This window comes from Embiotoca jacksoni, unplaced genomic scaffold (assembly GCF_022577435.1).
Source record: "Embiotoca jacksoni isolate LCO1_2020_lvr unplaced genomic scaffold, fEmbJac1.0.p SCAF_9, whole genome shotgun sequence".
Lineage (NCBI taxonomy): Eukaryota > Metazoa > Chordata > Actinopteri > Embiotocidae > Embiotoca > Embiotoca jacksoni.
In genome coordinates this window covers 9,476,795-9,504,571 of record NW_027185447.1, presented here as the reverse complement: position 1 = coordinate 9,504,571, position 27,777 = coordinate 9,476,795, and the positions used below count along the sequence as shown (strand labels likewise).

The window sequence follows — 27,777 nt, the reverse complement described above, 5'->3', positions numbered from 1 at the left end:
GGCTGTTTTATTCCACAACAGCCACAACCACGTGGAGACTGGCAGTGTGAGCAGGTATTTTGCAGAGCAGCAGAAAATCGTTCACGCACTGAAGTGAAGACAAACGGCTGCGACAAATCGTCACCTGCACAAGTTCATGTAATTACAGGAGCCAAACTTGTGGCCGGCGTTGAGCTCCTGCGTCAGACTTTACGCACCATGCGCCCCGTGTGACTGGAAGCTGTGTGATTTCGCATCTCTTTGCCCGCAGAGATGTTACATACGGAGACAGAGGCAGAATGAAGATACCGTTCACTCACAGTGGATTTATACTCTCTCGCTGAGTCTTTACAACCGCAGACTGCAGAAGGTAAGAATTACATCCTTGTAACCATTTTAAACATTTGATCAATTTAGGATACGTTTTTATAGACGGATAGTTTCTTATTGTCGTGCTCGTATTAAAAAAAAAAAAAAAAAAGGACTCAATGACTTGCGGAGCGACAGCTTTCCACTCATCACCTGACAAATGGTGATTTCGCCGCAACATTGACGGCGAACGACGTTCATTAATCCTCCGTGTTTGACGCTGTCGCCCCATGTGCGGCTCAATACAAATTCAGCAGGACGGCTGATCAATCACGTACATAGCTTGATATGTTTTTCATCTCCGCTTCACGACGAGGCTATAAGGTGATTAATTTGACCTTGACAAGGCATCAAAGGTTATATCCACGCAGAGTTAGTCCTCAAGCATTGGTATATGGGCCTGTGTGAAACGCGTCTGAAGGAGACCTGAAAATGGCCATGCAGGTGCTGTTTTGTCCCACTATTACTTGGTTGATAGGAATCAGATCAGATCAAATCAAAAGGAGGCGAAATATTTCTGCGTGACCAGATTTTACAATGACAACATTTTCTATCTAGAAATGGCTTGAATCTCAAGTCTACCGATGTCTGCCTGATTTACAGTGCAATAGATCCCACAACAGACCATCACCCCCGGCATTGCCACACTGTGTCTTCCCCTCAGCTCTGTCACAGCAGCTCCACTGTATTTGCAGTTACCTTTCAGGGAATATTATGTCTGTCCATTTGAGATGGCGAGAGGAGAAATAGGCGACCACCGATGCTGCAAGGATGGGGTTTCAATTTTGCAGGAAGAACCATTGCTTAGCAACTGCGCTAGATAAAAGTGGATCATGTCTTTGTAAAGAACCTGTGCTGTTACATCATCAACACCAAAGTGTTCGGTGGAGAGCTGGGAATGTAGCTCCAGGAGGACAAAGCTGGATCATACCTCTGCCTCCAGGGAGGCAGGTGTACACACCGGCTGTGACCATCCACATTGTAACAGGGGATCTTTTGGCCACCACTCCCATTTGTTTGGAAAGTAAATATATACTTCACAGTCTGCAGCTTGTTTTGTTTTGTATGAATATTCTGTTTCCTCAACAATCCTGTGTTTTATTCTCTGCCGTACACCTGTAAGCGTATACTGAAAGAAAAAACACTTCTCTGTTTCCCTCGGATGGTGATTGACTACTGAATCATAATTTGTAACAGTGTCTTGCAGTGTATGTGAAGTCCTGCTGTCTCTATCATGTACCATCTGTCAGCACATACTGTGAAATTCGGAAAGTTGCTGGTGTGCTGCTACAACAACATTGAAAACTTCCACTGCACACGATTAGAAGGCCAGAGCGAGAATCTTTTGTGTCGAACAGGCCGCCGTCATCCTCACCCATAAGTAGTAACTGGGACAGTATTTTTACTAACTATAAATACCAACATTTCCATTTGTTTTAAAAGTAGGACAAAAACACTGTGTGGACTTTCACAGCTGCACTCTGTAGCCTAAAACTCATAACACTACAGTTTAACCCAAAAAAAAAAACACCTCTCTTTTGTTTCCAAACATTCACATTGTTGCTTCACACCTCATTCAGAGTGTTCAATATGACTCACTGTTGTGTAGTTGTAGACTGCTGTGGGAAAGGTCACTGCTGCCCTGGGATCTGTGTCGGGCGCTCAGCCTCCGAGCGGCTGCGTGTCGTGACTGCAGGACTGTTGAGGAATTTGATGTGCGTGCTACTGGTTCGGCCTTTGGATGGGCTTCAGAGTCCAACCGGCTGGCAACTGTTCTTAAGAAGTCACTGTGAATACAAGGCCGGCCCTGATTTCACTCGGCTGTTTTCAAATTAGAGGCCTTGTCTCCAGATCAAACACCTGCAGCTTATATTCTTTGCCCTTTGAGCTGCCAGATTGAAAAGTCAGATCTCACCCATCCTAGACAGCTACATAGGAATTTTGTTTTCAAAGTCTGGTTTCAGTCACTTTCTCCCCCTGTAGTGCTTATTTAGCATTTAATCACAGTTGCTTGCATCATCTGTAAAGCTGACCTTTACTTAATTAGTTAATGTACATCTAATACTAACTTTCTCACAATGTTTTCAATATAATTTTTAAACACCGGTCTTTAAGGTTAGGCATCTTGTGTCTGTAGCTACAAATTTCCATTTTACTTCAAAAGAATTAGGTTCACTGTTTTATCCCAAAGGTGGACCACTAAAACAAACACCACCACTTGTCATAAAAGACCAGAAGAGCTGTTTCACTCAACAAATTCCAAATATTTGAAGGGAAAAATCTATCACTATCATTCATCAAAATCTGCTACCTTTGTGTAAAAAAGCTTTATGCAACATTTCACAGATTTAGAGACAGCGGAACAAAACATATCCTGATACTGCCCTGAGTAATGTCACCAGACTCTAATCACACCAAAGCCCATAATAGGAATGAAGAAAGTCATGTGACAAAGCACAAAGAGTGCTAAAGTCGGCACAGGGTTGAGGGCAAAGGTGGGTGGACAGAATAAAAACATGGGATTTTCAGCTGGGAGACTGGTGTTCGAGTCCATAAAAAAGTCACAATGGATTTTTTTCAGGTAATGTAAAGAAATTACTTAAAAAACATAGCATAATTTACTTGTGTAATGTACGTTAAGTAATGTATGTGATGTACATAAAGTTACTTAAATAAAAATATTATTTGAACACGATCTTTTCCTTAGTTTTGGTTCTAAATCCAAGGTAGTTTACCTTTCACACCTTGAAAAGGCCAAACTTGACCCTGACATGGTGTCCTCTAGTGGTCTAACAGGTGAATTACACGTTTTGGCGTGATACTGGGTTGATGTCACTGAAGGCACGGACTACCAGTTTGAAAGTGAAATAAAATCTCGAAGATGGTGTCAGACAGACTTTTGTAACGCGGTGTTAATCTCTGCTTGAGGACACGTCAACCACTCCTAGTGAAACCCACCTGAATCTCTGACCGAACTTTCAGCGGTTGAGTTGCGTTGTGATTAATGTAGGAGCCCGGCTTTGACACAGAAGAAGACAATACGAATAAAAACAAGACTATCTCTTGTTCTGCTCCAAGTATTTGCATGCTTGTTTAAACTGTCCATTGTTTATCTGACAGTATTATGGTACACAGAGCAAGCATGCTGAATCAGTGGAGGGCCGTTTAATCAGTTAATTGTAAAATCCTCATTTATGCAGGAGAACCAGACTTTCTGGATATAGTCACTCTTGCTGCGTTGTGATCTTCACCAGTTTCCCCTCATAAAATGCGTAACACATAGGATTGTATGATTATTATTATTATTTTTTTTTTTTGCAAAGGGCCTCTGAAAGTTGAAACATGCCAGAAAACCTGAAGAGACTAACTTTTAAGTCAGTTTTCTCTTTAGAGAAAAAAAAAAAATCTGTAAATTCAGGAGCACACTTGCATTGGGCATTTTCATCACAGCAACTAAAATGTTGAAACAAGCTGTGGACAAGATGTTGAAGCTGTGTGATAAGAAAAATATAAAGACACTAACAACTGATGAAAGCTGTGCTTAGAGGCTTTAGTTTCATTGTACTGCATACTTTTGAGACCAGCAGTCACACAGACAGAACTCGCTGCTGTGCATGGTATTCACATGACTCAACTTTAGTATAATGGGCTCTCCTGTGAAATGGATTGTAATATAATCTGTGTATCTCAGCCACCATCATAAAGTCTATTACTGAAATTCCTTATGGCTCTAAAGTGCCTGCTGGTTCTTTCCATTTAGAAAAACTCCACTTCTGGCAAACTGGTTGAAGAAAATGGTTAAAGTCAAATGCTACAAATCGGGCACCTGAACTGTTTTCCTGTGATGCTGTGTAAGACTGAGTCTGACAAATAAATATGATTTAGATCTTTTTGATTTAGATTTTTTTGATGGACCTAATAATTTACAGCAAACCCAAATATGCAGTTTAATTTCCTTGTTAGAAATTGACAAATATTCCCATTTGAGAAGCTGCAGAGAGAATTTTTTGTTTTTACAAAAGAAAGTTTATTTAATAATTCTTTAATTATCTAAATGTATTTGTAGCCCATATGTTGTTTAAAAACCTTGAAGACTTGTTTTTGACTAAGACAATTCATAGTTGATCAAAAACAAGTTGCTGTTGATACATTTACTGTGACCTGGCCACAGTGATGAAGCCAGAATAGCAAATTAACTCTTTCATACTTTGAAAAAAGTTTTGGGATCATAGTCAGTTTGCAAGCTCCGTCATTTAGTTAGTTACAAGTTTCCTTTGTTGTCAGTTTTCTAAAAGAAAAGATCGCAAAATTCAGATGGTTAGGGAGCAACAATTACAAAAAAGTTTGGGCCTTTGTTCTTTAAGTGTAGTTATAATTACATTACACGGTTTACCTAAGTATTTCCTAAGCACTTACAGGTCTTGTCTGTCTCTCACCATTTCTCTTCACAGATTTAAGACAAGCACAAATTTCTTTCCCTGGCACCTCCCCAGCTCTCTGTCTCACTCAGTTACCTCGGCTCTCTTCTCCTCACCTCTATCAACTTCTCCTCTGAGGGAGCTCCTGTGTCGCAGCCATGCCAAAGAACACAAAGGTGACCCAGCAGGAGCACAGCAATGAGCCGGTCACTGAGTCCGTGGCTGACCTGCTTTCCCTGGAGCACCCCATGGACTATAAGAGCAGTCAGATGAGTATGGGACTGAGTCCCGGCTCTACTGCTCCAGGAAAGGCCCTGCTAACTTCCCCTGACCCAGACGCCGATGACGGCCGACCGGCATGGAACAACAAGATGGAGTACATCCTGGCCCAGGTGGGCTTCTCTGTGGGTCTGGGTAACGTCTGGAGGTTTCCTTACCTGTGCCAGAAAAACGGAGGAGGTAAGTGGATGAATGTATACACGTATCTGGTTTATTTGAGCAGTTCAGTGTCTGCTTGAGCCAGAGAGACCTAAATGTTTTATGTAAACCAATGTGTAAAGTGTAGTAACGCTTTCTGGGTGCTCCAAATTGGGCCACCCATGGTGAACATGTTTCCCCTCAGGGATCTGAGTAATGCTAACAACAAGTGATGTTGTGCTGAGTCAAGGCTGTTAATGTGATTTTTTTTTTCATCAGTTCTATAAAACCATCAATAAAATAGGTGGGAGTGGTTAGCTTAATAGCATTTAATTATTTTGATTTTATCCTTTTGTTTAAGTATGGGATGTGTTCGCTACCCTCAGTCATGTCCAGGATGCTGTGTGTGCCTGGCAACTGTTTGCTCTGCTGGGATTGGATTGAAAATGAACCTACTTTGGTGGTTGGTGTGGAATTTAATGATGTATTGTTTTATCTCATAAAACCTTAATTTGCATCACATTTCAGTTCACTTCAACTCTTACTTCCTCGGTTAGTTAGTTAAGCTTGATTTATTCAGACCATTTCATTGAGGTTAATATGTCTTTTGCAAGAGAGACCTGACAAAAAAAATAGCCTGTACACAAGATTATGATTAAATTCATTCACTCAAAGCAACATTTGCACACAACCAAAACAATGACACCTATCACAAATATGATCAAAAATACAAAAGCTAGTAAAGCCTCAAAGTCTCTCAGTGGATGAAGTGTCTCTAACTTTAAGCTGTGTTGCAGCTAAAACCAGTAGTAAGGTTTATAGTACTTGAAACCCCAGTTCAGTCTTCCCCAGTTCAGAGATGGTATAAGAAAGTTTCAAATCCAGTCTCTCCTGTGATCTGATGTTGTGGTTTTAACGATAGATGTTAAATATCTCGGCAGCTTAGGTTTCAAGTTGTTAGAGGAGTAGTGGCAGCAGCTTGAGAATACAAGGTATCTCCATAGTCTGGTGTAGACAGTATGGTGGATTATTATTATTTCTAAGGACAAACAAGATATTTTTTTTGTTATAATAATCCAGTTGGAGTTTGTAATTATTTTTAGCTGTTTTAGGGTTAAGCATGTATTTTCTAGGACGAGCGGCTGTTGAGCCAGATTACTGGGTATTTATAATGCTGGGCTCAATCACATCTCCATTCAGCACATGGGGGTGGATTGGAAACGTCAGTGGCCCACACTCTAGTGAATTTCACACATCTTTTTGGATGAGTTTAGAAGAAATTCTTAATCAATCTAAAAGCGATACAGGTCATCAAAAGATGGCCTTGCTGCGCTGACTGTCACTCACAGCTTCAGTTATTTTTCCCGCTTTGAATACAGTCTGTTAACTCAGCATTAACATTTTTTAACTCTCAGTGACCAGGAAAAAAACGGTGAATGTTCAGCGCTTAATGCAGAATAAATGCTCAGCACCTTGTCACACTGCTGGCGTTCATTAAAACAATTAAGAAAAATATGTCGTACATAGGAAAAAATGCTTTGGTTGACAAGGGCCTTAGGTACACAGCGGTGGTGTCAGCTGGTTTCAACGTATGCTGATTGGTTAGAATTAACCCGAGGTACACCCCGTACGATGGAACGACTGCTAGCAATTCCCTGTGGAACGGGGCCAGACCCATATTTGTGCAATGAATTGAGTCCAGTTCACACCAGGCTAATCGAAAGCTGCTTGTAATCTCGAGAGGTTTGTAGTCCAGCTGTTGGCATTCACGATTGTATCATCAGCATAAAAATGGTGCTTAGCCGTGCTAATTTGGAAAGTAAACATCATTCATACAAAGAGTAAATATCTATGGACCTTGAACTGGATTTGAAACAATTGACAACAGGATTTTCAACTCTCTTCTACAGGCAGTGCAACACAGTATCACTTTTTTTTTTTATCAAGCGACCCGCAGCACCAGTGGCAGTGTTGTGCTATGAGCAGGTCTAAAGCCCGACTGCTGTGGCTGAAGGATTTTGTTCTCCTCCAGGAAGCCACATAGTTGTAAATTCACAAGTGAATTTAGGATTTGGGACAGATGAGCTTGGATACGAGTCGACAGTTGTTATGATCACAAGTGTCCGGACCAGATAAAGTCTGGATGTATAACTTGAGACAGTGTCTTCTGTCTCCAGACACACACAGACGACACTAACTAATTCGGAGAGGTATTCTCTTCAACATTTCAGATTTAGTCAGCGGCTGCAAAATGAAGTGATTTTTCCTCACCAAGATAAGGCAGCACCGAGAGATCCGATATAATGCAGCAAGATGCTTCTGTTTAGCCTTCATTTGCTTTTTTTGAATATTTCTCTACCTTATCTCTTTGGTATTGTAATTCACTGGTATTATGACTAAGGTGGAGGAAGAGGAAGAGTAAATACCGATTTCCTGAGCTTTCAGACATTGTTGGTACCCTGTGTGGGAGGTGTGTTGAGAGAGTATTTGAAATGTGTGGTAACCAGGCTGAATATGTGTGCAGTTGCACATTTTAATCAGAGGGTGTGAATATATTTGTGTCTGTATCCCCCACTGAATTTTGACTCGGTGGGAGATGCTGCATTGTCTTGTCTGGGTTTGTCAAGAGATAAGGACAAACTGTATTTGTCGCTTGTCGATCCATTCAAATCTTTCTGTCTCTCTGTGTTTCAGGTCAAGTTAATGTTCATTTCATCACCTTTCATTACGCAGAGAAATGTCAGGCTTACGTACCTCACCTATGAAATTATCTTATACATAATTAACATAATTAATTTGTAATATCTTGCTTGTGTCTCCTGGTGAAACCTTCTTGCACTATGTTAGCATTTGTCTTCACACAGCAGTCCGGACAAAAATAATGGAACAACTTTATGCTCTTTATGAGGCAGTGATGGCCAAATAGTGGAAGCATCAGAAAATAAATTCAGTGGTTTACACTTTAATGTCCAAGTCCTGCTCTCAGTAATTACGTTTACTGTATAGCCTCTTCCCCTCCGGAGATCAATTTACTGTCATAACTTTATTGGACTGAAGAAATAACAGATTATCTTCTCATTGTTGGAAACAATACGATTATCTTCACAAGAGAATGACTGAGCCATTAAATGAACAGCAACATGTATTGCTTTGCTGTGGACAAATTAAACACAATGAGGGAATGATAACTAAATAAACTATATTGTAATGAATAAACAAACCATTTATAGTAAATATTAAGTAGTTACTTAAAAGCAGACTTTAGTATTTTAACAAACTTTGCAAGATTGTTTAGTTCTTTGATGTTTTTTGCAATTCATAATATTTTAAGTGCAGGTTTACTTGAATTACTCCTAGTATCATTTACCTGTTTTCCTCATAGTCAAACGTAGCACAATTTAATACATAATAATACGCCTCACCTTCATGTTCAGTGCATAAAATTAGGGTGATTTTTTTTCTTTAAATTGGCTAATTAGGGTTCCCACACTTAAATCTAAACACATTTGCTCCCTTACACAACAAAACATAGCAAAATATATATTTATCAAAAACAAAACTAGTCTATACTTACTACTCTATCATCTGCTTCATTATGATTATCCTGAAGATTCATATCCTTGAAAGTGAGGTTACATGAAAGTTAATGTACTCTGATTTGATATCTCAGCAATCATGTCATACACAGAATAAGATAACCTAATTTTATCAAGACTGTAGAAAGTTTAGAAATCCAGAATCTCAATACAATAAGTGTCAATTAAATCACGAGGATTCATTCACCTTTTGGTATCCATAAATGCCAATACTGAACTAGATGTTGATCAGTCCAGTAACTGTGTCGTTTGATTCATACATGGATTCTTCTTTAGTTTGGCTGAAGTGCAAAAAGTAAAAACTACAAAACAAACAGTTTTCTCTACAGTTCATCTATGTCCTTGCTAACTCATTTCTGTTTGCCTCTGTTCTGTGTATCTGCTGCTCAAAATAGACATAAAAAAATCTGTGAAAATTGGCCTCAGCGCAGCAGCCACTTCTGACGGCCCAGATACCACTGTGTAACACAACACTGTGTTCCTGTCTTTGTTTCCTTTGTCTGCTGCTACCTCTAAAAGCCACTTACGATGCTACCAGTATTTTTGATCAAGTGAAACGTCACAGTCATTTGGTTTTAGTCTGGAAACTGCTATTTGCAGCTGTCCGTTAATGCAAACCCATCCTTTCTGTCTTTGGATGGTTTTGTCACCATGGTGCCGCTTCATTTCTTGATGTAAGCAGGACTGGCCGTGACTTGTCTGCGAGTGCCTGCTGCTTCCCTCAGTCCCCTTGCCAGCCGCCACCTTTCGTCCCCTCTGAGAAATAAGAGATGGGCATATCTGACGAAAATTAATGGAAGTTAAAAAAGAGGAAGGAGAGGGAAAAAGAAGGTGTGACGGGGAAAAGATGAAGAGAAAGGGAGTGGAAGTCAAAGAGAATAGTTTCTAAAAATAGAAACCTAAGTGAACGAATCTCACAACGTCCCTTCTGTTCTTTTACAATGAGCTTTAGTCCTCCACTACATGGATGTCAAATATAAAAAGCAAAGCAAAAAGCAAAGTATCTGAGCACTCTGCAGTAACTACTTTTGCCTGTGCCCTTCCTCTGTCTCAGGTGCATACCTGGTGCCCTACTCTATTCTCCTCCTCCTCATTGGCATCCCCTTGTTTTTCCTGGAGCTGGCGGTGGGTCAGAGGATCAGGCGTGGCAGCATCGGGGTGTGGAACTACGTCTACCCACAGCTGGGGGGCATCGGGGTTTCCAGCCTGATGGTAAGTGTATCATGTCATTAACATGGCTTTGAAAAGGTTAATCACTCTGTACAATACAGCATAATCATATGGTTTACATACTGTCAGTAATGTCTCAATTATTGGCTATGGCTCTCCCAGATATTTAGTTTTAAACCGCGTCTGAAAAAGTGAACTTTTGACCAATGATGGCGCTAGATGAAAAGTGAAGGGATCACGAAAGTTATTACAATTCCTCTTCTGAACAACAGATTCTATATCATCTTCTGTAACAAACAGATTTAATGGCAATCCATCCAATAACTATTGAGACTTTTCAATGAAAACCACTAATGTCCACCTCAGTAAAAGAAAAGTGTAATGTTGTTAGGATCCACCCTGTGGGGATCATAATTGTCTTTATATACAATTTTATGATTATCCATTCAGTAACTATCGAGATATTTCCGCAGCCCGATTGCCGTTATTATTAATATTATATTAATTATCAGACACTGAATCCTCTGTAAATAGTGGCTGTATGTTTGTTATTACATACACAAAATCATCTGTAATTTATGTTGATTGTAATGCAATCAAGTTATTTAAAAAAAAGTCTGTGGGTATTTTTTTACTTTTTTTTTTTCTTCTCACCATGAAAACCTTTTTCATTTTAATGTATTCAAATTGAATTCAAGATTACTACACTCGTCATGGATACAGTGTTCTTTTTCCTTGCATTCGCTTTAATTTAAGGAACTTGTATCATAAAACATTTCACTGCTTAATTTATGGTAATCAGTCAAAGCACTAGTGACAGTTCACGACCTCTTTATGACGATGCTGATTTCCCTCACATTTATTTTTCAGTTCAGAGTTAGACATCCCTCAACTGGACTCCTTCCGCCTGCTCACATTACTTCCTGTTGTTGCTTTAAAGCGAGCGGCATGCAAAGACCCGCGCTGCTCACTGTCGTAATCTGTCCCCATCATCAGCAGGAGTAGAGACCCATCAAGGCCCCATCCCATCAGCGTCAACCAGCTTAAAACACAGTCAGTCAGCAGTTGAGTCAGTCAGTCAGTGATCTATTGTGTCAGTCGTTCTGTCTGTCAGTCATCCCGATAGTGTTTTCATCAAGCTAGTGCAAAAGAGGGGATGGAGAGGCCCTGCTTGGGGCAGTGATGCGTGTGGCGGCTCGGATGTGGCAGGGGGAGATTCAGCAGCTATAAATACCTCTTCATAGAGGACCCGAGCCTTAGCTGCTGAGAGCAAACAGCTCAATAATTCATATGCACTCTGACTTGAGCTGTGTGCTCAGTGTCTGTACCCTGACTCATGAAAAGGCGTTCAACTCAAGACTGTATATCCCTTGTGCTGTTTTTGTATATGTGTGTGTTTGTTTTTTAGCTGAGCTAAGAATTGCTGTTCTCTCTTATTTCTCTTCAGGTTTGCGGTTTTGTGGGGCTCTATTATAATGTGATTATCGGCTGGAGTATCTTCTATTTTTTCCAGTCTTTCCAGTATCCACTGCCCTGGGCTGAATGTCCCATCCAGAGAAATGGAACCCAAGCCAGTGAGTCCACATCACAGTACATGCGTAGCATAAAGTTTAATAGAGATGGACGGGGAAAAAAACCAAGTGCCCATGTGTATGCTTTTCACATAACGTGAAGCCCTCGACAAAGTGGAGAAAAAATGAATACTGCACATTCCTGCAGGAAAATTCTATATTCAGCAAAGTATCTCAGCAGAAGCAGACACACATGCAGTCCAACACTACGCAGGGCGATGCTTCAGTCTGCCTGAACGTGACTTTGCATTGAAGCAGCTCCGCAGTCAAGCAGCAGTGTCTCTGCAGGCGTTGAACAGGGAAGTGTTTGTGCTGTCTCCATAGCTGGGCTCGGCCCTGCGCCCCATCCTACAGGGCAGCTCTGTTGGCGAGGCTTGTCAGATGCTATGACCTGGTGGACAGTGTCAGTACCTCGAAAGGCTGGGAACTGGTAGTCTTCGGCGGAGGCACATGCAGTTTCTGGCAAAGTAGAGGGCATCAACTTTCATTAGCATGAGAGGGCAGGATGTCGACTCTGCTTGCGATTATGAATTCGGCGGGGATGCTGTGGAGCGTCCAACAGGATTTAGTTTAGCTATTTGCAGAGGTGGAAAGTACAGTGACTAAATGCACTTACTCACGTATGCTGCTTATGTACAGTTGTGACGTAGTATTTCCACTTTAACCTACTTTACGTTATTTTGCTTTTCACTCCATCGTATTTATCGGACAGCTATATTAATTATTTAGTTTCAGATTAGGATTTTTAAATTAAAAACACACTGTAAAAAAATCTCCATAGAATGTCTGCAACTAGAGAATATTTTTGTTATTAAATAATCAGCACATTATTTTTTAAATTAACCGTTTTGTCCCATTACACGGCCTATCTCAATTTCACAGCAAACACAGCTTTATGAGAAGAAAATATTTGAAATTTTTTGAACAGCTGATGATTATGTCATTTAACTAATCCATTACTTGACTTGTTTTTTTCACATTTTATTCAATATTTACAGGTCATTTTCAAATATTCTTGTGACATGCAAGAAAGGTCAACCAGTAAGGAGTTAAACTGTGAATTTTGAGTTTTGTGGTACGTGCCTAAACACTTAGGTTAAATAGGCAGCCTGATTAACAGGTCATTTTTGCTAATTTATGAGACGGAAAAGTGGAAAAACTCAAAAGAAGAGTAGAAGTATTCAACTCTTCTCCAATACAAATGTAGTTTTTAATAGTTTTCTTGAAATGTGTCAGTAACTTGAAATAAGACAAAATAATGATATTTTCATGCATTAAATTAAGAAAAATGTGACTTATTTTAGAAAACATCTGCAACATCTCTGCACCTTCTCTTGTTTCATGAGAATAAGGTGTTTCTGATCCAATGATGGAATAAAAAAAGAAGATTTTTGCAGTATGCAAAGCACTGGTTTAATTAAAGAGTGGTTAATAGTTTAATTATCTTCTTCTTGACCATCTACAACATTAAACTACAGCTTATATATAAATGCATTAGTAATAATATTTGTCTTGTTGTCCATTATCTGACAGAAAGCATTACACAAGCATTTGGAGTTTTCTGTAGTGGAAGCACATTGAGTGTTGTTTTATGTTTTTTTGTATATGTGCAGACTCCACTGTCAGAGCAGTTTATGACATTTCCCTCCCTTTCCTTGTTGCTGCTGTAGTTGTGGAGCCAGAGTGCGAGAAGAGCTCGGCCACCACTTACTTCTGGTACCGCAAGACTCTTAACATCACCAGCAGCATCGACGACACCGGCGGCCTTAACTGGAAGATGACCTTATCCCTGCTGGTCGCTTGGATCATGGTCTGCCTGGCAGTCATCAAGGGTATCCAGTCCTCTGGGAAGGTAAGGGGTGTCTGTGGCCTCACAGCAGGGGCTGAGCCCGCAAACTATAGAGATGCTCTAAATTATATTCTACACAACACAGACCCAACACAAAGACATTAAACCATTTCAACAAAATCTCTATTTTGAATCCATCTTCATCAGTTTTTGTTTTACTTACTTTGCTGTTGCTTTCAGGCAACGGTAAGACGCTAAGCCTCTCATCAGTATTTGTCTATTTTTGGATGTAATCTATATTATGGAAAAGAGGGCCATGCAGTATTTATAAGCTTAAAGTGAAACAAGCAAAAACTGGTTCAGGATGCAGATGGAAAATTCTCAGTTTGGCAGCAACTGCAACAACATCCTGTAATCTCGATCCAGGGAGTGAGTCATACACCATAGTGCAACATCCAGCGCACAGTCTCAATAGGAAAACACACAACAGAGAGCTGATCGCCAAGGTCTGACACGGTTTTTGAAACACTAAACTCAGTAATCCAATTATCATAGTCAGTGCTGAATTGATTCCCTGAAATTCTGTAGGAAGGGTTTTTGACTTCAACGACGCATCTCCACATTTGGTCAAATTCAGATTCAATGCCAGTTTTGGGACTAATTCGATGTGTGTGTGTGTGTGTGTGTGTGTGTGTGTGTGTGTGTGTGTGTGTGTGTGTGTGTGTGTGTGTGTGTGTGTGTGTGTGTGAATGGTTGCAGCTCTTCCTGCATGTGTGAGGCCTCAGAAAGCGTGTCCATGGCAACACTCAAATGAGCTTGACTTTTTCTCTCCCTTAGGTGATGTACTTCAGCTCTCTCTTCCCGTATGTGGTGCTTTTCTGTTTCCTGGTACGAGGTCTGATGCTGAAGGGAGCGGTGGATGGCATCGCTCACATGTTCACCCCTAAGGTGAGACAATCAGTGGTGATTGTGACCGAATAAAGAAGTGACAAAAGGGGAATCTCTGGAAGAGATTGCATCTGGTGCTTCAGTCAGTGAGAGACATTTTCAGAATAAAACTAATGTCGGAAATGTGATAGCTGTGTACTGTACGGACGTCACTCCCACTAAACTCACTCCCTTCACGGTGATGCTGACAATTGACCCTGTAAGTGACACCTTGTCTTTGCAGGCTGTTCTGTTCAGCCTTGTGAGGCTGATGGTTCCAGCTCCATTCACTTGGATCTAACGATAGGAAAATGTCATTAATATCCACAGTGTTATGTGTTGAGTTGATGTCTCCCTCTAGTGGTGTTTGCAATCTCAGAAATACTGACAAAGGATCACTAATTACTATGAATAAATTAGTTATTTTATTATTTGCTGCATATGATTTAAAAAAATGAGCATCATTTTGCTGCACATTTCATCATTCGCTAACAAAATAATCCAAAAGAACAATAGGCGTGGATTTAATGTGTCTGCTGTGAGATAAGATTTTGGCCTCAGGCCACGAGAGCTTTGATAAAGCTGAGTGTTTTCCTTAATGGTTTATTGTAAAAGGAGTAAACATTTCTCTGTTACAACTGGATTATGAATTATGCTAATAAAAACATGGTTTACATAAGCGATAAGACCAGATCAAATGTATTGTCTTTAGAAGTTTAGTTCCCTGACGCTTGGCTTTGTTTTTGCAAACGCACACTTTGAATGGCCACCAAAGGCTCAGACCCACATGGATTTATTTTTAATTCTTTTCAAAAATTCCAAAGAGACCTAATATCCTAAATTACAGAAGAATTTAGGGAAAATAATATATTTTAAAAATTATTTAAAATGGCACCAGCAGTGGAAAAAAAATGATGTAATATGTTTAAATATTTCCGTCATGGTAATATACAGTTACTTTAATCATGTACTAACTGAAGGCAATATAGTATATAAATGAAATGAAATATTGTTCAGGAGGTTGTAAAGAGGCATTAAATATCACTGAATCTTGCTATCCCCACCCCTTTTTTTTTTTTTTTTCTTATCAGCTGGAAAAGATGTTGGAGCCGCAGGTGTGGAGAGAAGCAGCCACACAGGTCTTCTTCGCCCTCGGTCTGGGCTTCGGAGGCGTCATTGCTTTCTCCAGCTACAACAAGCGAGACAATAACTGCCACTTCGATGCAACACTGGTTTCCATTATCAACTTCGTTACCTCCATCTTGGCCACTCTAGTGGTGTTTGCGGTCTTGGGGTTCAAGGCGAATGTCATGAACGAGAAATGCGTTGTTGAGTGAGTGTGCCATACTGGAACGAATGCTACCTGATCACTCCCTCTCTGCCAGTTGTTTTAACTCACCAACATGTCTCTCTTCTCCACATCTCCAACTGTCCACATGCAGTAATGCAGAGAAGATCCTGGGTTACCTGAACACAGGTGTGCTGGGCAAAGACCTCATTCCTAGCCACATCAACTTCTCCCACCTGTCGACTCAGGACTACACCAAATTGTACGGAGTCATTAAGACGGTAAAGGAGGACAGCTTCGACCAGTTGGGCCTGGATGCCTGCCTCCTGGAGGACGAACTCAACAAGGTCAGTGGGAGAGACCTCAAAGGCTGAGATGTTTAAATAGTTTGAATATCAAGATTTTATTTTGGCCTCTATTTTCTATCTATTACAAATTATTATCAATCATTTTCACATAAATTAAGGTTAGGTTCTTTTCCCCAGTGAGAATTAATGCTATTTAACATGTAGCGGATAGAGTATTGGTATGATTATGGGCATCTTAATATTCCTCATGTACTGATTATGAATTGTGATCAATCTCGCTCATTGTGGTCTTTCAAGGCTCAACAGTCATTTACTTGTTGAGTCGTCAGTGGGTGGATAGTAAAACTGCTGTGCAGGTGATTGGTTCAGGCTTTATCTCCTAAAGAAGAGGTTTAAACACCAGCTACATAAAGTCGGTCTACCAGTTCAGTCAAAGAGTTTAACTTTTGGAATCTGAATAATCCTCCTCTCCTGTCAATCAGATTTCAACTAAAATTGTTGTTATGACTCCTTGTGGCAGTAATAACCCCTGGATTTGCCACTGTACTAAATAATCTGTTGTAGTTTTCACACTACATAATCACCCCAGACTCATAGAAATATATTCAAGTCTGTGTGATTGTCTGTCATATCGTTTTTTGTCTAAATTGGGGATGTTGGGTTTTCACTGCTATCTTCTATCCCACTAAAAGTATGTCTTTATGAGCTCATCACCTTCATGGCTACACTATAATTAATGAGCCTAAAAATGGAAGTTGAGTAGGTGATTATCCAGATAGGATCATTCATTTCCCAGCAGCTCATTAGTCAACATTAGCCACCAATGTGACGGTCTTCATCTCCTCCTCTCCGTCTCCCCAGGCAGTTCAGGGTACTGGCTTGGCGTTCATCGCCTTCACAGAGGCCATGACCCACTTCCCTGCCAGTCCGTTCTGGTCCGTCATGTTCTTCTTCATGCTAATCAACTTGGGACTGGGAAGCATGATCGGCACCATGACCGGCATCACCACTCCCATACTAGACGCTTATAAGATCCGCAAGGAGATATTGTGTGGTAAGTCTTGATTCTGGTTGTCCAGGTCATTTCCTGTACCTGGTAAAATTTTGAATTCTCACCGGATATTTTTTCTTTCCTTCAGTGGTTTGCTGTGTCATAGCCTTCCTGTGTGGCCTACTGTTTGTGCAGCGTTCAGGGAACTACTTTGTCACAATGTTTGACGACTACTCCGCTGGTTTGCCTCTCACTGTGGTGGTGATCCTGGAGAACATCTCTGTAGCCTGGATCTACGGCACCAAGAGGTAACTTGACTGCATATGTAGAAGGAAGCCAGATAGTCAGTTCTCAGGCCACTGTTTGTCCATAGTGTCTATTTAATTTAGAATGAGAGCCTCTCTTCAAACAAGCCCGGTTGCCTCACATAGTCCACTTATCATACAACCGGATATCAAGCCAAAGCGTTTAATACACCGTCAGCTCACTACAGGGTACCGTGTAAGTGTGACCTTTTGCCTTGCCTAGGTGTGAAAAGTAAGGTGCCTTAGGTTTAGCCACTAAAAAAAAAATCACCTGGTAAGGTTTAGGAAAAAACTACTTGGTTAGGTTTAGGAAAGCTTTGGAGTCAAGATAAATGAGTTACTTGATGGACGTGAAGCAAGTTAAATACATTAAGGTATGCTAGTAACTCATTTATGATACTTAAAAGACATACACAACGCTTTCCCACAAACTCAAACCCTGGTCTCCTGGGTGACAGTCCTGGGTTTGATCCATCCAACAACATCTAACTTACCTACCTGATCCACACGTGTGTGTACTTTTTACGCCTAGGCAGGGAAAATCGTGACACTGACATGGTATCCTCTGGTGGACTGATGGGTGTATTAATCACTTTGGCATGACAGGCTGCATCCTCATTGTCCCTTTAGAATGAAGCGAAAGGAAAAGTTCACCAAAAATCTAAATATTTTGTCCCTCTTGCCCAGACAAAATTAGGCATGTATATATGAAACATATTACTCTGCAAGCTCCATAGCTTCGTCAAATTAATAAACACAGCCGACTACACATTAACTAACAACTTCATTTACACTTCTTCCTCTACTTCCTCCTACAGGTTCATGCAGGACCTGGAGGACATGCTTGGTTTCAGGCCGTATTCCTTCTATTACTACATGTGGAGATACGTGTCGCCTGCTATCTTGATCGTGCTCATCATTGCCACTGTCATTGAGATGGCTGTCAGTCCTGCGGGATACAATGCCTGGGTGGAGGCCGAGGTCAGTGAGTGTTTGTAAGATGCAGTAAGAGAGACAGATTTGGGGAGAACTACTGTTCTACCATCTTGTCATGAACAAGTCATAAGTCTGCTTGCTTTTCAACCATGGTCCTCATCCACCTGTTTGTAGATTAAGTAGGGCTCTCCTCAACTCTTCTTGTCTTTCCCCTGTTTTTCGCCTTCCTCTTACCCTTGCACTCTTTCGTTCTTAGGGCTCAGAGCATTTCCAAAGCTACCCTCCCTGGGCTTTAGCTATGGCCTACGCCCTCATTGTGGTTGCAATGCTGCCTCTACCCATCGTCTTCCTGGTCCGCCACTTCAACTTGATCTCAGACGGCTCCAATAAGCTGTCGGTGTCGTACCGCAAAGGTATGATGAAGGACATCTCCAACCTGGAAGAGCAGGACGAGCAGCGCTTCATCCTCGGCAAGAACCCCAGCGAGGCCCCCTCCCCCATGCCTGCCCACCGCGCTTACCTGGGTCCCGGCGGCACCCAGGAGATGACCAACACCAACTATGGCACCAGCACCAAGACGGGCTACCAGAACATCGGCTCGCCCGAGTCCGAGTTATGATCCACTGAGTGCAAAGATCGTCCCGTCCATTAAACCCGGGTCCTATTTGAAGAAAGGGAGACAGAGGAAGTCAAGAGGGGAAAAAAAAAAAAATCACTTGCAGCATTCATCACACCTTAACCCCCAGAGCTAAATCCCTCTATTCCCCTTGTTCTCCCCCATCGCTCCGTACCTGTGGTTCTTGCCCTCTTCCTTGTTGTAGGAGCCGTGCTGCTGATTGCCTGTCAATCCCTGCTGTGATGAAGGGATCGGGAACGTGAGCACCACCAGATATGACAACCTTTTCCATCTGTCAAGGCATTACAGTGGCAAAGAGAGAGGGACAGAGACAAGAACAAAGAGGTGAATGAAGTTTAGAAAGGTCCACAGTGGGCTTAGATGCAGGCTTTGTTTGGTAATGTGCTCTGGCTGAGGTTAAGGTGTTTGCAATGCTAAAATATTTTCTGTTGTACTGAACTGTAATTGTATTTGTTCACCAGTTTGTGCTTCTTCTGATTCATTTGGAGAGGATTGTTGTTTATGGGGATAGGATGAAAGGAGACTCATCTTGTCCTGATCTCTAACACGGTATATGAGAACATTTCTCACCTAGAAAACAATTATAAATTCATCCATAACAGTATGTAACAAGTGAATCTGATAGTGTAAACAGTGTTACAAGCACATTATATTTTTAAGTTTATTGTGCCTATCATGCATCAGCAATAATAACCAGTCACAATAGGGTCCTCATAAAAGTGTGGATCTCCTTCTATCTCTATTTTCCCACTGATGTAAAATACTGTACATATGTGTTGTGCAATAGTTTGAGACGTCACCGTAAACCATGCATATATACACTGCAATAGTGCAAAACAAGGGGCAAGTGTTTGCCTCTTGGATCCATGAACACAGAAGCACAGCCACCTGCTATTGTTAAGGCATCTCTGAGCCTTAGCACGGGGCAGCACTTTTCCTTTTAAACCACCCTTTCTGTCAGCAAGCAAAGATCTGGAGTCATCTCCAACAGCACATCAGACACCGTTGTCTGTTCCATCGCAGCTGGCAGTAGACAAAGCTTTCCATTTTAATCAATCATTTTAATCAAGCGTCTCCATTTTAATGAATGCCTTGGAAGGGCAGCGGTGGCAATGCACAAGCAGGAATAAGCCGAGCAGCTTGTGTTTGATCAGAGAGCAGCTTCACGCTTGTCCGTCTCAGTGTGAGAGGGGATGGAAATGTGAGTCTTGTCTTTGTGTGTGCGCAGATGTGCATGTGTCAATGTGTTGTCTGCCACTGAATGAGAGCTCCCGGTGACCCTGCCTGTTTAAAAATAGAGCTGTGTTACCCAGGGGAAGCCGTGGCAACGCACCATAGATACGGATGCTCTTCTGATGTGGAGGAGGAAGAGGAGAGCGGACACCTTGCTTTGTCTGCTCCACCTGCACGGCTGTTTGTTCAGCAACACAGAGATGACACATTTCACTGTTGATGCCCCACAAGAAAACCTTTCCACTGTTGTTACATTGCATTAATTAAGAGGTTCACTGCCATGCCGTGCTGCGGATTAATCATACTTCATCCCTAAGAGGATGATGTTTAGGCTTTACCTTTGTACATTCTTCAAATTTTGACCACGACGTAGAGGACATAATGTCATTAGCAACACAAACTACACTTTGATGTCTTTTTGTGAACTGAGGTGAGAAAACAAAGTCCTTTTTCATTTTAATATATAATCTCGTATGTGTAGGGTTATAATGTGGAAATGTTCTGTGATATAAATGTTTGGAATAAGTGGTAATACAAGAGTTTCACCACTGGGTGTCTCTGCTGGCCAGCTGGAGGAGCCAATGACACACACACACTCTCTGTCCTGTGGCCCCTCCCTGAAACAACAGCAATACTTGAGACTGAACAGATGTAGTGTGAAGCACAGTCAGTCATATTGTTTGGTGCCTGAATAGCGTCTGTGTTGTCTCTTTGCCTTATGCTTTTGTCATTTGGTTTCCTTGATTATTTAGTGAGTTTATTGTGTAGAGTTTGGACCAACGTTTTGTCTCATTCACTTGAGCACTTTAATTAGGTCGAGACCCTGGAGTTGTTTGTTAAGCACAAATTTGAAAAAAAGCATTTGTAGAGTATATATGTAGAGAGAGGGATGAATGTCAATGAAAGGCACAATATACAAATGTATCGCAAGTTTGTCTTATGTACATTCTCACAGAAGATATTTGTCTTTGCATGCATTATGTTAGCATTTTAAAAGGTCATAAGCTGGTTCCTAATGATGTTAAAATGTGTCAATATGTATAATTTTTTTCCTGATATCACTGAGAGATGGGCATTGTCAGCAAAAATACTATTTGATGTTCGCCATCAAATTTCTAAAATCCACACTTTTGACAAAGCTGATGATTTCATTAAGATGAAAGCAGTGTTTCCTCTGCACGTCTAACATCACACTTACTTAATCTGGTGACAAAGCTAGCTACTGATTGTTGAACTGTGGATGGACTTTCGGCTTTGTGCTTCACTGTAATACGACAGTGCATAGCTGAGGGAGATTTATGATATGCTAACTGTACCTGGCAGAGTTTGGTTTATTTTTTATTTTGTCGACACAGGACATTTTGACGGTTTTAGTTGTCTTTGCATATTCTGCTGTTTGTACCGTAGCATCTAATCTCACGTTTTACCTGAACTTGATCGGAACATGTTCTTCTTCTCCTTCTTTAGTTGTTTAAAGTTGGTTGGCAAACAGCTTTTAGCTGCAATACTGCCACCGTCTGGTAATATTAAGGCATTACTACCACATTCCCGTAAAAAGAAGGCGAATAAGAAAAGACGATGGTTGCATTGACTATTAATTTTTTTATTTTTTTATTTTTATGACTATTCCAAAAAAATTCTACAATCATTGTCATTGTGTTGACTGATGTTTATCTGCCACTGGCTGGCAACACTAGGACTTATTACATTACATCCTATTTTAAACAATGTAAGTGCTGAGCCCTTCCGGTGTCATGTTAATATGTGATCATATAGCCTTTAAGATGGCTTTTGCATTCGTGGAGGTTTCAGGCTACAATAAGTTATCACATGACTATATAGTATACCACAGCCTCCAAAAGTGGGTGTGATAATTGCTTGTTATATTGATCAGGTGAAAGATGAGGTAATAGAATTATCTATAGATGTACCATAAAGCCATTTAAATTATGTATTTTCCCCGGGAAATAATATTCATATTGAGAGAAAGTTTGCTTACAGGTTGTGAAGGGCTCCAATGTAATTATACAAGGCTATATGAACCACTGCAAAAATACAAAAGCAGAATAAGGACAAGGTCTCCCGGATCTCCATTTTAAAAGGAGATCCAAGTCCAAGTTAAAACATTATAAACGCGCACGTAAATGCTAATAACATCTTCAGATACACAATTAAGACGTCTTCCAATCACAAACATTGTCCATGCCAAGACACAGATCTTCTGGCATATCAAGCATGAGACACCACATGTCCAGTGGCTTGTGATACAAATGGCACATAACCTGAGGTGAAGGCTCTCACCTGTATAAAAACGGCAGCTTTGGCTAAGGGTTAAAGCACATTTTAAGAAAGCACAGGATTGTGAGCACAAAGGAGTTGTTTTTTTTAGTCCTAATAAACGATGAATCTCCCTGGTCAGTGAGCTAAAAGACACAGTGGGCGTACTGGGTGATGAAACTTATCATGTTAGTTAAGTTCTGATTCCTGCATCCTACACGAGATATCTGGAGGGTGAAGCTGCACACCTTAAGAAACTAAACCGCTCCTGTAGCTACAGATTGAGCTGCACAATACAAACGGTAGGTTTAGAAGACTAACTTCAGTTTACATTTTATAGTTGCCTTTAGCGTAGCATCAATTGATAATAAAATATAATGCCAAGGCACAGCTGATCTTTCCTCTAACATTTAAAAACACTTCTGTGTTTCAGTTTACTGAAACTGCACAACGTGAAAAAAAATTTTTTTTCTTATTGAGCCAAACTAAGCTAGGAAAAAGGTATTGATATTTATTATTAAAAACAAACACGCCAACTCCAGGGTCTCTTTGTCTCGTCCATATGTCGGCTTTGTTGCAAACAACTTCTAGTGGTTAACAAAAATTACTGAGATTAACTGAACAAAAATAGAGTAACAGTGAATTTATTTAACTGTGCAAATAGTCTGTATGTGACCAACATAGTTATATTTATAGTATTTAAGATGATGTATTTAATCTGTACATATTGATGTACATTCTGATAAATTCCCACTGAATATCTATAGTAAGAGTGACAAAGTGTATACTTGAGCTGTAAATAATAATTGTATATTTTGGAGATATTTTTTGATTTTTGTACTGTCAGTAATGTTACTTTGGTGTCTGTTGGTTTCTGGTGTTTGTGTGGTTGTTCTCAATAAAAAAAAAATAGCTGAGTGACTGTGTCTGTATGTGTATATAAGAGTGTGTGTGTGTGTGTGTGTGTGCGCGTGTGTAAAGTAAAATTATATGTAGGTTTTTAGTGTTTAAATGTGTGTGTTTTCTCCTCTCTGTCAGTGTTGTGTGCTGCTGATCTAATCCAGTAGATAAAATCCTGTTGTTAGAGTGGACAGGGACCACTAATGTAAGTGATCTCTTCCCTGTGTTTTCTCACTGGAACTGCGGTGGCTTTCACCACAAAACTGGCCACACAATCAAGAAGTTAGTTTGACTAACTATGAGACAGAAACTTAAATTTTTGTTGTTGAAGTTATAAAGTGTACAAACATGACTGAGCGAACAGGATATTAAAATTAACCACTTTTATTAAACAGACCATGTTGTGTGTCTCCTTTATTCTAATTAATAGGGAGGTTCTTATAATTTTGTTTATACTGATATGACTTTACATTTAGTTTGTAATCTATAGATTTTAGTAACAATAGATGTTTGGTTCTACCGCTACATTTAACGTGCATTGTTGTGATCTGTAAAGAAAAAAATTAAACAAGACCATAACCCTGTGAAGCTGTATAGTCCTCACTATGTCATGACCAGTGAAGGCACCAGACATTTTCGGCTACGGTTGACATTAAGGATTTCCTATTATTGTGCTGCTCACTTAAGTTTCATTTCTACTGCAACACCCTCGACACACACTCACAAACACGTACACACGCGTGTGCACAAATGCAGTACCCAATTGGTGACAATATCATTGTCATTCTGTGTTAAACACACAGCGAGATATTCAGCTCATGAGATATAGATGTAAGCTTCACAAGCCTGCCTACAGAAACACACTTCTGAATATAAAATGTCACACTATCATACCACAGAGACATACCACACACTTGGTGCTTATACACAAGCACCAAGTAATAGACACGAGTGTGTGTGTACATTTTAGCTTCAGATTCTGAGATCACAAACTCACTTAATGACCAACATCCGAACTAATGAAACAGTTTCACAGGCCTGATGTTAAATGACTGTGCATCACAGGATAATGTAACTATGAGTCACGATTTGTGCCTCAACCAACTAATACGTTACATTTATAACCGGAAACAGAAGGGGAGGGAGGGGGAGGATATCACACTTACCATTAAACATCTGTGTAACACAACAACGTGTCTGTTGTGGTCGAGTGTGAAGACATCAAATGTTATTTTAATCTGACCAGGCCCGTTTTCTCTCTATGTTTGCAGCCAACAGTGCAGGTTTCTGGTTCCTGAGTTCACACTGGTCCTCTTGGACATTTACAAAACTCTGCGTCTTTGAGTCATACTGTATTCAAGTCATGTATATTCATCCAACCAGCTTCTGGTAAAACTTCTCTGATCATCTCCAATTGTCCATGCAGGGTATTTCTTAAAGAACCGGCCATGTTGGGCTCTCCTGAGAATGACTGATAATATATACGATAATATATACAGCACTACTAGCATTCTCCTTTTCTTCATCTCGGTCCAACGGCTTTTCTTGGTCCTGTGTGTTACTTCTAACATTGTGCCACACCTTCATTAGACCGGTTAACATCACTTGTATGATCCCTGTTAGGTTCACAGTCGCTCTCGTATCAAGGTTTTGATTGAGTTTCTAAACCACTAATCCTAGGTTACCATAACATCACGCTCAGGCTAACAGGAAGCGGACGTCAGGTCAAAGTTTCACTGCGGCTGCGCTCATTGGCCGAATCAGATCACTTGCCTTGGCCTCTTTTTGTTTTTATCAGAATGGAATCGGTTTGATTTCATTATATATTTATCCAGTTTTCAAATGATATAATATAGCATTTAAATATTGAAAATCAAAAACTGTGAATAATTCAAGGAAAGTTCTCAGGCATGGTAGTATATTGCTCTCCAAGACCCCTCATTGGCGCTGCCCCTTTTATATACTGCAAAATGTGGCACTATCGAGAGCATTTTTTGGACAGATGGGGGTATTTGACAGTCATTACTGTGTGTAAAAACAAGGAGGAACGCTGCTTGTTCTCTTTTACTTTGTGTGAAACCCACAGTTTAAAGCAATGTCTATAAAAGTAAACAAGAATGAGCAGTAAAATTTACGCATTTACCACTTCTCATTCTGAAATTATTATCATATAATTTAAGTTAAACCTGCTCCTCTACAGGTGTGGTAAATTATTTGAAAATGTAAAATCTTGAAAGGCTGACGAGGTTTGTAGTTTGTAGGATATCTGTTTCTTAGCCCAACATTGTGATTGTTGTATTGGCATTCAATAACCACATTTAGTTTATTGCCCTGGTCAACCTCCACAACTCTGGATCACTTTACATTCTTCTTTTTTCCCTCTTCCCACAAATGAATTGACCAATTTGGTTCCCGTCCAGCTGTGGCAGACACTTGGTCGGAAATGAACACCCACAAGAGTTTCAAATGTATTAGCCTACCAAAACCTCTATTAGCTGAACTGAGGCGTGTGCAGAGCCGTGCAGCACAGAACCTGGCTCAGCCAGCTCTAATCTATCAGGCACTGACACCAGTTGGGCCTGCTGCCAGAGTAAAGGCTGCACACACTTGTACATCCATCGCAATGCAGACTTATTATGGGCTGTGGACAAGGACACATCAACTGCTTTTTGAGCTGCGAAGTCTATCACCTGCTTGCTCTTTACAGTTGCTCACGGAGACTTCATGTTTATATAAGTGCAGTCAGATAGGACAGAGACACATTTTCAGAACATCAGTTGTCATAACAGTGTGAAAATAATTTGTAAACACATGGCTTTGGGTGTGTTCTCATGCACTGCTTGACAAACGACCAAGTTGAGCATTCCAGTTTAATTGTAGCTTCACCTCTGCTAAGTAGTGGATTTAATAAAAAAAAACTGCTCGACTCCCACAGGCCATCTTGGAGTGTGATGTTACTTTACATCATGTTGGACTGCATGCACTTTGAGTTCCAATAAAGTCAGGACTGATGCTGTTGCTGCTGCTGCTATGTTGGTTTTGGCCACACATTTTGTGTGCGTAAATATCTAGCTGTTTGTCTCCCAAGCTGCGTCACACTTCCTTTCTTGACTGTCCGGTGCACTTTGAAGACCGTCTCCCCATTCTGTATCCTGTAAACAAATCATTTCCCACCACAGTGCAATACATGAGGTACACAAATAGGCTACAGTGACTTGATAATACACATACAGACAAAGTCTATAAGCACAAGCATTGATGGGAATCCCATCTGCAGGTTCTCTTCCAGTTGTTTATCTAAAAACAGCACACGCAGCCAGGAGGCTACTTCCCATTTTCCCACTGCCCCGCCACCTTATCCAGAAAAAGACTGTCGGTGGACATTTTTCACACTTGGAGCGACATTTTCCTGGCAGATTGGATTTGCGTAGGCCGAGATCCATCAGTCTTATTCTCACATGGCTCTTTCAGCTGCTGTCAGCTTCCACAGCAGAGGCCAGATGGTCTTGTGCGAGGCCTGTTCAGAGGACTGGCCCGAGAGCCACGACAGCTCATTAGTGTTTGACCAGCTAGTCGCACTGCAAACAACGCTGAGCTTTAACAGCATTGTCAGTAAAAGTGGCCACACAGACAGTGATTTTACACTACAGTGATAATTGTTTTTCCTACTTCATTTTAATGTGATCCATTTTAAAGGTGTTAAGATGCAGTACAACTTTTTTTTAAATTAATGACATTACAAGGTGACAAGGCAGCAGGTTAGAGAGATGACAGAAAACCATCATGTTGTTTTTGAGTCTACTTGCAGAGTCAGGAAGGCAGTTCTTAGTTATAGGACTAATGCCTTTAGTGTGACAAGTTATAGAGTTGAAAAACCTCCTTATATTTTCTTACAAACTGCATTACAATAACCCTGAAAACTGATTTTCAACAGTTATTTCATCATATTACAATACTATATGCAATGAGTAGGTGACGTGGTCGGGGCTATGAATGGCAGTAATAATCAGCCGAGAGACCTATTTAGACAGAGAGTGGCAGCTGTTTCCGCTCCATTTGTTTTTTCCTGTTGTATGAGCAACAAGTTGCGTATGAGGCTTCATGCACTGCTGAGGGAGCTGAGAGGTCAATTATCTGACGCAGAGTGAACGGAAGCAGGAAGCTATGGGACAAGTTTAAGATACACCCAAATTTGCAAACGTGTGGGAAAAAGAAACACTGATCCTTACATCATATTGACCAAATATGGTTAGTATAAAGGCAATAATCCTTCAACACATATAGAAGAGCAACATGGACACCAGCAATTATCTCCAGACTTAAGCCCTGCTGCACTGCGATGCACCTTGTCTTCCTGGATCCCAATTAGATGTTTAAGACCCAGACACCCTGACAACCAGCTACCTTTAATAACTGCACCATCACCGTGAACCGTGAAGAGAAGGACCTCTCGTGTTTCACTGGCACTGAAGCTCATGTTGCATTAAAAGAGAGCCAGAAATATCTCTGGACAGGCAATAAAGACAGAGGATTATGTTTTCAACAGCAGCATTTTACTGAAGCAGGGCTGAATGGCATTTAAGAGAAGCAGTTAATGGACAGAGATAGAAAACATTTGTACTCCGCAGTATGTGAACATACTGTATGAAGTTAAAACAAAACAGCA

The 27,777-nt window shown here is 40.7% G+C and overlaps 1 protein-coding gene across 1 annotated transcript; it reads left to right on the top strand.

Annotated features, from left to right (window-relative positions):
* slc6a17 (solute carrier family 6 member 17) lies at positions 1-23,507 on the top strand. The gene is made up of 12 exons (XM_069141607.1): positions 1-349; positions 4,800-5,225; positions 9,834-9,991; positions 11,397-11,523; positions 13,191-13,372; positions 14,147-14,257; positions 15,328-15,569; positions 15,679-15,871; positions 16,694-16,886; positions 16,972-17,131; positions 17,947-18,109; positions 18,321-23,507. Exons 2-12 carry the CDS (start codon positions 4,925-4,927, stop codon positions 18,681-18,683), a joined length of 2,193 nt encoding a protein of 730 aa, XP_068997708.1. The 5' UTR covers positions 1-349; positions 4,800-4,924; the 3' UTR covers positions 18,684-23,507.
* The last annotated feature ends 4,270 nt before the right edge of the window (positions 23,508-27,777 follow it).